A 9,467-nucleotide genomic window follows, 5' to 3' on the forward strand; every position below is an offset into this window, starting at 1 on the left:
GTCCTAACCTCATTGGACTTTTCATATATCTTTCACATTTATTAACTCATTTGAGACTCACAACAACCAGAATCAAGTCCCAACCTATATCTAGTTGTATCTCTCATTAATCTCTTCCCCTCTGATGAAAGTGGGACAGTCACTATAATATTTTATACCTATAACCTTTATATACTTTAAAAATGCTTTCACTCTAATTGTGCCTCTAGGAGGCAGAGCCAAGATGGCAGAGGAAAGGCATTAAGTGCTCAGAGCTCCTGACACAATTACTCCAAAAATTCTTTTACTCATTTCATTTCTGTACATATACATAAATTTTATGTTCGGTCAAGTATAGGCTACCCCCAAAGTTGGCAATATCCCTAAAATGAAACCTCTTTGAGAAGACAAAAATATATAAACAAACACTGGAAAAGAATAACAATTGTATGCCAGACCTGGATTTGGAGGGAAAGTATGGCTTATATTCCAACCCATATGGTACTTCTGAATGAATGAATGAAATGTGATCATAATAATTCCTGGCAATTGCACAGTACCTTACAGTTTTCACATATATTACTACATTTAATGGGATGTAGAAGCAATAGCACTGAGCTGGGGAAATCATGAGACTGTTTCTAGTTCCTGCTATCCTTGCTATGTGACCTTAGGAAAGTCATATAAGCACTCCAACCTCAGTTTCTTCAACTATAAAATTAAGGGACTAGGTAGTCTTTAAATTTCCTGTTAGCTCTGATAGTATATATTCTGAGATCCCTTTCAACACTAATGCTTTGTAAGTCTATGAAGCTGAGGCTCAGAGAGTTAAATGATTTGTCAAAGGACTCCTCACATTGTCACCAGGAATGTTAACAAAATTATTCTTCCATAGCCTTCCTTATACATATTCTGAGAGTCCTGTGAACTCGGAATCTTTTGATATGTTCAATGATACATTTTGGCAGGTTGTGCCCTCAAATATACAAGATCCCTCTTTAAAAACAGGGGCATATATTATGTTGTTTTGAATATAAATTCTTTGTGAATATGGGCTCCATTCTGAAAATGAGAAGCTTTTGAAAGGAAAATATATGTATGGGTATTCACACACACCCCCACATCATTACCCAAAATTACTTTTTGAAATATATTTACTACAAAGCGTGCTTATGTTTCTTGCAATTCAAATAAAGATAAATTTATCTTTATCATCATTTCTCTGTCTTCACCACTTTCTGAGTGTTTCTTTCATTAAATCATGATTATAAAGCAACAATCAGGTTTACTAAAAACGTTATTTGGAAGAAGAGTACAGCCTATATTTAGAATGATATGATATGTAACAAGAACACAGTATTACAATTTTCTGTATGTATATGTATATCTATCTTTCTATTTATAACTTTAGAGACTTTTTGTTTCAGAGACAAACACCAGTGTATAAGGGAACTTTTCTGTATAAGGGAATTTACTTTTATGTTTCAGTTAATCGAGATATATTTATTTGAGCGTCTACCATGTGCTGTGATAAAATAATGGAATTTGGCAGACACCCAGGGGTCCCACCTGAATGATCATATTGCTTGGGAAACCAGCTAGGAATGATTGGATATGGGCCACACCTGGCCTGCCCTGAGTGATGTATGCTGCTGATGTCAGCAGGGGAAGCACTCTCTACATCCAGCTTGAAGGACCTCCCTTTTGGAGGAGGGGAAGTAAAAGCAGAAAAAGGAATGCTCGCCGAGGTTCCTGTTGGTAAGTTTCTGGGTACAGACTGCTGAGAGGCTGCACAGCTGTTTCCTATTGAAACTACAGACCCCAGGTGGTGAGTTAATAAAAAAGGAATCCGGCTCTTTGAATTAGCTGAGCTGGAAGCAAGTTTGGGGATTGTGTTAGCCTTTGCTAGAGCCTGGGAGCTTATCCATTTTCCTCTTTCCCTATTCCCTTGTCAGTGGCTTAATTAATTCCACCTTTGCTGTATATTTTATTCTCATTAATAAAACCTGATTTGTTTGTGGAAAAGAGGCTGTTAATCTCCTTTCTTATTGGCCTGGGAGAAATAACTAAAAAAGGGAGTTTGGAGGGGAGGAAACTTTGGACCTAGAGGTCCCTCATTATTTTCTGAACCCCAATATTATAGCAAGCCACCCAATTAACTCTCCCCATATTAATTTTGGCCCCTACAGTGTGAAACACTGAAAAGCACAGAAGATACAAATACAAAGAATGAAAGAAGCAATGAAAACTCTGCTCTCGAAGAGTTTACACTCTACTGGGAGGGACAACAAATATATACATACATATATACACCTACACACATAAGCATACATATACATATATGGGGATATGCTTGTGTGTGAACATAAATATGTGTGTATACTCACACAGATATGAGTATATACAGAATAAATATAAAGGGGGAATGAGGCTGCATCTATTATTTTATTGGCATAAGAAACTCCCAGGCGAGGAAATTCCTTCTACCAATGCAGGTCTGCAACTTAGAGTCTTAGAGAGTAGCCAGAGTGAGGACCACACAGACAACAGGTATCAGAGGCAAGACCTGAGCTCTCAGGTCCCATTACCATGGGACAATTGAACTGAGCCCAATCAATCCCTGTGAACATGCACAGGGTGCCAGGATGCAATTCTTTTTTTTTTTTTTTTTTGGTGAGGTAATTGGGGTTCAGTGACTTGCCCAGAGTCACACAGCTAGTAAGTGTCAAGTGTCTGAGACCAGATTTGAACTCAGATCCTCCTGACTCCAGGGCTGGTACTCTATCCACTGTGCCACCTAGCTGCTCCTAGGATACAATCCTTTACACTGAAGGGAGGCTGTGGAGTCTTGCTCATAGCAACTATTTATATAGCTCTTTGATGTTTGCAAAACACTTTATGTTTCCATTTAATCCTCAAAACAACCCTGTGAGGTAGGTGTTGCTATCATTCCCATTTTTCAGATGAGAAAATAACTGAGGCTGAGATTAAATAACCTGCCCAGGGATACATAGGTAGTAAATGTCTGAAAGTCATCGAGACATTTAATGGAAATGCCTTGGAGAAAGCTGGAGCATACAGAGACATCATGAACCTGGTTCCTAACTGCTGACCAGGTAGTGAAGGGCGGCCTCTTTGAGTAGCTGCAGTTGTAGAATCAGAATTCTGACTGCCTTCAAAAGGCATCATTAGTTGACCTTGGTCTTCTCTCTTGGTTTAACTTTGTCACTTCATCTGGCTTCCTTCTGCCAGACAGCATATTGAGAAACAGACAATGTTCTAGAGAGAGAGGAGTTTTGAGCTATTTCCCCATCCAAAGTTGATGTGATCCCAGAGTAACAGGGCTTAGTTCTTTGCCCGCCTCAGCACCTGTTGTTTCATTTTAGGTGATGGGGGTTGGGGGCTATGATCTTGTGAGTTTTTCAATGTCAAGAGAATGTACCAACCAAGGTCTGAGAGTCTAAGAGTAGAATCCATGAGAAATTTTGTGGCTGGTTCAGCATCTTTGCTCTGAGGAGCAAGGTATTACCTTCAGGACCCAGCCTAGCTATAACTGAGATGGCGACTCATATGGTAGTGATGCCACATTTGAACATGAACTTAGTAGGACCAATCCTAAGTAAAAACTCCATTAAGTCTGAGCCCACTATTCTCAGAGACAGGTGATAAACAGGAGAGTGTGCCTTCTAGATGCTGGGGGAAATAGTTACATTTCTGTTCTTGCTATATCTTCAAAGTAAATATCCCTATGTAAAAGATAGTTGATGACAAACGTTTAAATGGAACTGGAGCAATGGTTACTTGAGGATAATAATGGGAGAGGAAAACACACCTACAATGGGAGAATCAGCCAATGGTATTAGAGAAGAGATACCCCTAAGAGATAGTAAACTCAGAATAGTCTTTGCTTTGGCTTTGAGGCCAGTTCTTCATCCACTTTACCAAACTGCCTCTCTTAAACAAAATACACCCAAAGTAATTTCAGGGAGGAGGGCTTGTCGACAGGCAATCACAACTTCACAAAACTTACAGGAAATCTACAAGAGAAATGAATATGCATGTGGAACCCAAAGAGTTCATAATGCATACAGAAGTTTGCATTTCTATAACTGTGGGACAAAGGGAGGAGGAGGTACCCCAAATCTCTATCTAAAGGGGCATTGCGTGGGGGCAGGGAGGGTAAGGTACAGTAAAGGTGGGAAAAGGACAAAAACCCTCCTGAAGGGGAGGCGCAAGGTGACACCAAAAGCCACTTTCTTTTCCTTGAGAACTGCTATCCTATGAAGACAAGGTGGTTTGCCTATCTCCAAGGGTCCCAGCTGCATAAGCAATTTCTCATCCTAGTGCAGACTGACTGGTAAACTGTCTTGACTCCCAAGGACACACATGTCTAGCTTTGGATGCAAAAAATACAGCTTGGGGGGTGCGGGCAGGAGGCTTTGTCCTTGACACATTCATGGCCTCCTGCATACTTTGGGTCCAACATTTCTGTAAAATATGGCAACTAAAAAAGACACATTCAGAGGACCCCTTAACATTCCTTAATAAGCTCTAACAGCTGAGAGGGATCAGCTCAAATAGGAGGTGGCTTGAGCTGAACCTTGAAAAAAACATGGGGCTTGTGACAGGTGGGAGTTGGGATGAGTGAGAGTATCTCAGGAATGGGGGACAGCAATTCATTTTAGGGCAGTTTCCCCCAATCCATGAAACCCATACTCCACGAGGCACCAAAGGACTAGTCTATCCCCTCTATAGGAAGATATATTCAAATGAAGACTCACTACCCTTAACACTCAAGGAAGTCCTTGGATCAACCCCACACAAACAGTTTATAATACAGATTATACATAATGATGTGTGATAGAGAAGACTAATACATGGTTGTAAAACTGATATTCCTAAAGCACAGGTATATGTAATGCCCTATTGCTTCTTTGCTAGCATATAGATTCCACTATTTGGCATTTAAAGTCCTTTACATCTTGGATTCAAACTACCTTTCTAGCTTTAATAAAGCTATTTAATAAAGCTATGTTATTCCTCTCTTGCACTCAAAGGTCCAGTCAAACTGGTTTACTCATTCTTCCTTGTACAGGACACTCCCATTTTCATTGCTGTCTCCTGGACTGTCCTCCCTCCTCACCCCCACACCTTTGACTCTCTGGCTCAGCTAATTCTACTTGAGAATTATCCTGACCTCCACTTACTAGCGCCCCTGCCCCATGAATTTAGTTACTGTATATTTCATGTTTGCTTATTTGTGTTTGATATTCCTCCACATAAGCTCTTTAAGGGAACAGATTATTTTCCTTTTGTATACCTAGTATATAGCATAGTGCCTGCTACCTAGTAGGCACTTAATAAATGAGAATCATTGAATGAAGGAATAAATATACATTTACTGAGCATTTGCTATGTGCTAAGCATGGTGCTATGTGCTGTAGATACACATTGAAAAGTGAGAGATAGTCTCTTATTCCATGAAGCTTACCCTCTAATAGGGGGAAATAACACATGCAGAAGAGTTTGGCTACTGGACTGACAGTAAGACCCAGAGGTTCCCTAGGGTTCTGTAGCGGGGCAGATGGAAAGACTCAGTGGATTTTAAGACTCATTGGCTGGGTAGATATTAAGGTCCAGTGGTCTGCCATCTTACTAGAATTGTAGTAGGTCATTCCCTTTAAGTGGCCATATCTTCCCCATAGCCAGGAAGCTGAAGAGGCCTGAGCCCATGATCATTGACTGGGAAGAGGGAATGGGCCCCAAGGTGGAAAAGAGATGGTACTCCAGGTTCCCTCTTATGGGGGAATGGATAAAAGGATATCTCGCTGGGAAAGGGAAAGGGGAACAATAGGAAATATATATAGTCAAATCCTCAATTTTCATGGGGCTAAAATTCCTAGAAAAAGGCCAGAAAGTTAAAAAAAATGAATGTTGATACATTGAACCTATGGGAAATAGGGTATTAGTTTCCTACAACCACCAAAAACTATAATCATTTGCTAAAGATTCCTGAAAATATACTTTTCTGCATATGATTCTGTATAACAAAACATTAATTCTGATTTTATACATTTTTCCTAACATAGTAACATGAATTAACCCATATAATACAAGGGAAAGGAGGTGCAACACTGGTTGGGACAGGGAAGGGTAGGGATGGTGATGTCAAAAGAAACCTGAGGTAAAAAAGGGAAAGGGGGAACCTGTCATCTCTAATCTCCCTTTCAGCTCTGTGGTTGAACTGTTCCCCAATGAAGAACTGGCCACATTGCTGTGGAGGGCTGGACGGCAGCAGGGAGACAGGATGCTGGCATAGTGCCTCTCATTTTTTTCTCTACTGCACATCCCTGGGAATGTGGGTGGTTGCCAATTTGAAAGTGAAAATGAGGTTACTAATAAAATCATGGGAAGGCTTGAAGTTGAGAAAGTTGAGAATGCTGATTGACTATACTATAATAAAATGGTGGGTGATGGGAGGGCTAGCTATTACATGAGATTAACAAAGACTATATTATAATGGCATGTGATGGAGAACATTGTCTAATACAACAATGTATATAACATAATAATGTGTGACAGAAGAACGTTTAATACAATGGTGTATACTAAGACTACATTAGGGGGCAGCTAGGTGGCACAGTGGATAAAGTACTGGCCTTGGATTCAGGAGGACCTGAGTTCAAATCTGCCCTCAGACACTTGATACTTACTAGCTGTGTGACCCTGGGCAAGTCATTTAACCTTCATTGCCTCACCCTACCACCTCAAAAGACTATTAGGGTGGTAAGTAGGGGCAGCTAGGTGGTACAGTGGAAAGAGCACCAGACCTGGAGTCAGGAAGACTCCTCTTCCTTAGTTCAAATCTGGCCTCAGGCACTTATTAGCTATGTGACTATGGGCAAGTCACTTACCCTGTTTGCCTCAGTTTTCTCATCTGTAAAATAAATCAGAGAAGGAAATGGCAAATCACTCTACTATTGTCGCCAAGAAAACTTCAAATGGGGTCACAAAGAATCAAAATGACTGAAATGACTGAACAACAACATAAAAAGTAACATAGAAGAATAGATAAATGTAAAGGAAGTGCAAAAAGTTTTCCTAGATAACCCAACAATAGAGTATAAAAGAATTCTCTAAACAATCTGACAATAAAGTGTGAAGTTTTTTAATCCAATGGAATTATAGGGTATTCATACATTAGAAGAAGGCAACTGATGGTACATAGTGAACTTCTTGTGATTGGCTGGCCCTGGTAGCTTTTCCCCTCCCTTTATTTTTAATATTCACTTTTTTAAAAATTTGAGTTCCAAATTCTCTCCTTCTCTCTAGCCCCTCCCCCACCCATTGAGAAAAGACAAAATATGACAGCAATTATACATGTGAAGTCATGCAAAACATATTTCTATATTAGCCATGTTGCAAAAAAAGAAAAGCAAGAAAAATAAAGTAAAAACAATTATGCTTCACTCTGTACTCAGAGCCCATCAGTGCTCTCTCTGGAGGTGGAGAGAATTTTTCTTCATGGGTCCTTTGGAACGGTCTTGGATCATTGTATTGATCAGAATAGCTAAGTCTTTCACAGTAGGTCATTGTTAGAATATTGTTACTATGCGTCATCTTCTCTGGTTCTGCTCACTTTACTTTGCAATGGTTCACAGGAGTCTTCTTGGCTCTTTTTTTCTGAAACCATCCTGTTCATCATTTCTTATAGCACAGTAGAATTCCATCATGATCATAGACCCCAACTTGTTCAGCCATTCTTCAATTGACGGGCATCACTTCAATTTCCAGTTCTTTGCCTGATATCCTTTAGAAAGAAAGAGTCATTTCTAGAGGAAAGACCCATCTTTCGACTTTATTCTTTACCATTTTTTTCTGTTTGCCTCTGGGAAAGTACAGTATGTTTCTAGGATATCTCCCTACTTCACTGTTGGTCTCCTAGAAGCAGACACACATCGAGTAGAAAAGAGTCTGGTGACTGGAAATGGGATCCTACTTGGGAGAAGGAGGGCCTCAGAGCTGATGCTCCTGATTATGGATGCCAGTTCTTTCTGAAAGTCCCTAGAAGTGTCCTAGGCCAGGATTTCAGATGAGTCCCCCAAATGGAAATTATGGACACTATGACTAAGCATCCGAGCATTATCTTCCAAGACAGAGAGTCCCAGTGGTCCCAGAAGAGCAACCCAAAATAGATGCAGCAAGCCATGAAGGGATCCTGTTCCTTCCATCCCACAGAGCCAGAGGTGTAAATGGTCTTGACCACATGTGTTTTCTACTTGTGGGCCTCTCCAACTGTGAACTCTATGGGCGGATAACCATTTTCCCTCTGGCACTCTGTATTTGTGGGAATGTGTGTGGGTTTATTGGGAGATGTTTTACAGCTTTTCTTACTGTTTCAGTAAATGCCTTTGTCTTATACTAACTGTGCACTCTAGCTGACTATCAAAAGGTAGTTTTCAATGCCTTGATGGAGGCTCTTGAGTGCCCACCCACAAGGGATAGTACGCAGGGCACTGAACCTGTCAGTTAATTAGTCAGTCAAATATATTTTTAAGTGCTTTTAAGTCACTATGTTCCAGGCACTGTGCTAAGCTCATTACAAGGAAAAGTAAAAACACAGTCCCTTCCTTCAAGGAGTTCACAACATGCAAATAACAATATACATACAGTCTTAATGCGATGTAATCTCAGCATGAAGGCACTAGGTGGGGGTTACGGGGGAGCAGAAAAGATTCCTAGCAGAAGGTGAGACTTTAGCTGAGACTTGAAGGAAGCCAGGGGAGTCAGGGAGGGAGAACGTTCCAGATATGGAGGACAGCCTGGGAAAAGCACGGAGTCGGGAAATGGAGTGTCATGTGGGGGGCACACCAAGAAAGCCAGGGTCACTGGAGACCCTGGGTGGGTGGGGGGAACTAAGGTATAAGGAGACCGGAAAGGCAGGAGAGGGCCAGGTTGGGAAAGGTTTTGAATGCCAGTCAGTACCAAGTGACAGGGGTGCCCAAAATATGGGGTCACACAGCCTATACTACCGCAAAGTTGGATCTAATGCCACCGAGATAACCTGGGAGGTGTGAGATACCGGGGAGCACGACCTGTCTACGTTGCCCCAGGGCCAGAGTATTCAAGATTACAGACTCGGTTCTGAGCCAACCGCCTCCCCTTCTGCGGCCCTTCCGCTCCTCCCTCACCCAAGAGCTCCCAAAACTTTCCAGCCGCACCTGACCCGGCAGCATCTCCTCCTCCTACCCCACTCCCGGGAAGGAGATGTGCAGTGGTTCAGTCGCTTTTTCCTCCTCCGCGGCCGGAGCCGGGGCCCGGGCCGGCACGGAGCTTGTTTGTCTGCGACGCCATTCCTTTCCTCGCCCCTTAGCAACCAGGACGCCACGGGGCCCAGTCACCAGCAACGGGAGGCCCGGCCTGAGCGAGACTACAAATTCCAGGATGCTCCGCGGCCCGCTTCCGCCGACGACTCCTGACCGTCAATC

The 9,467-nt window shown here is 41.9% G+C and overlaps 1 protein-coding gene across 1 annotated transcript in view; it reads right to left on the reverse strand.

The window, feature by feature from the left end:
* The window catches only part of XRRA1 (X-ray radiation resistance associated 1), a 122,317-nt gene extending 112,960 nt beyond the window's left edge, over nt 1-9,357 (reverse strand). The window contains exon 1 of the mRNA XM_043997609.1: nt 9,201-9,357. Coding sequence (XP_043853544.1) covers nt 9,201-9,215 — 15 coding nt within the window. The 5' untranslated portion in view covers nt 9,216-9,357. The remainder of the gene's footprint in view (nt 1-9,200) is intronic.
* Between the last annotated feature and the right edge of the window lie 110 nt (nt 9,358-9,467).

The sequence above is a fragment of the Dromiciops gliroides genome, chromosome 3, assembly GCF_019393635.1.
Source record: "Dromiciops gliroides isolate mDroGli1 chromosome 3, mDroGli1.pri, whole genome shotgun sequence".
NCBI classification, from domain to species: domain Eukaryota; kingdom Metazoa; phylum Chordata; class Mammalia; order Microbiotheria; family Microbiotheriidae; genus Dromiciops; species Dromiciops gliroides.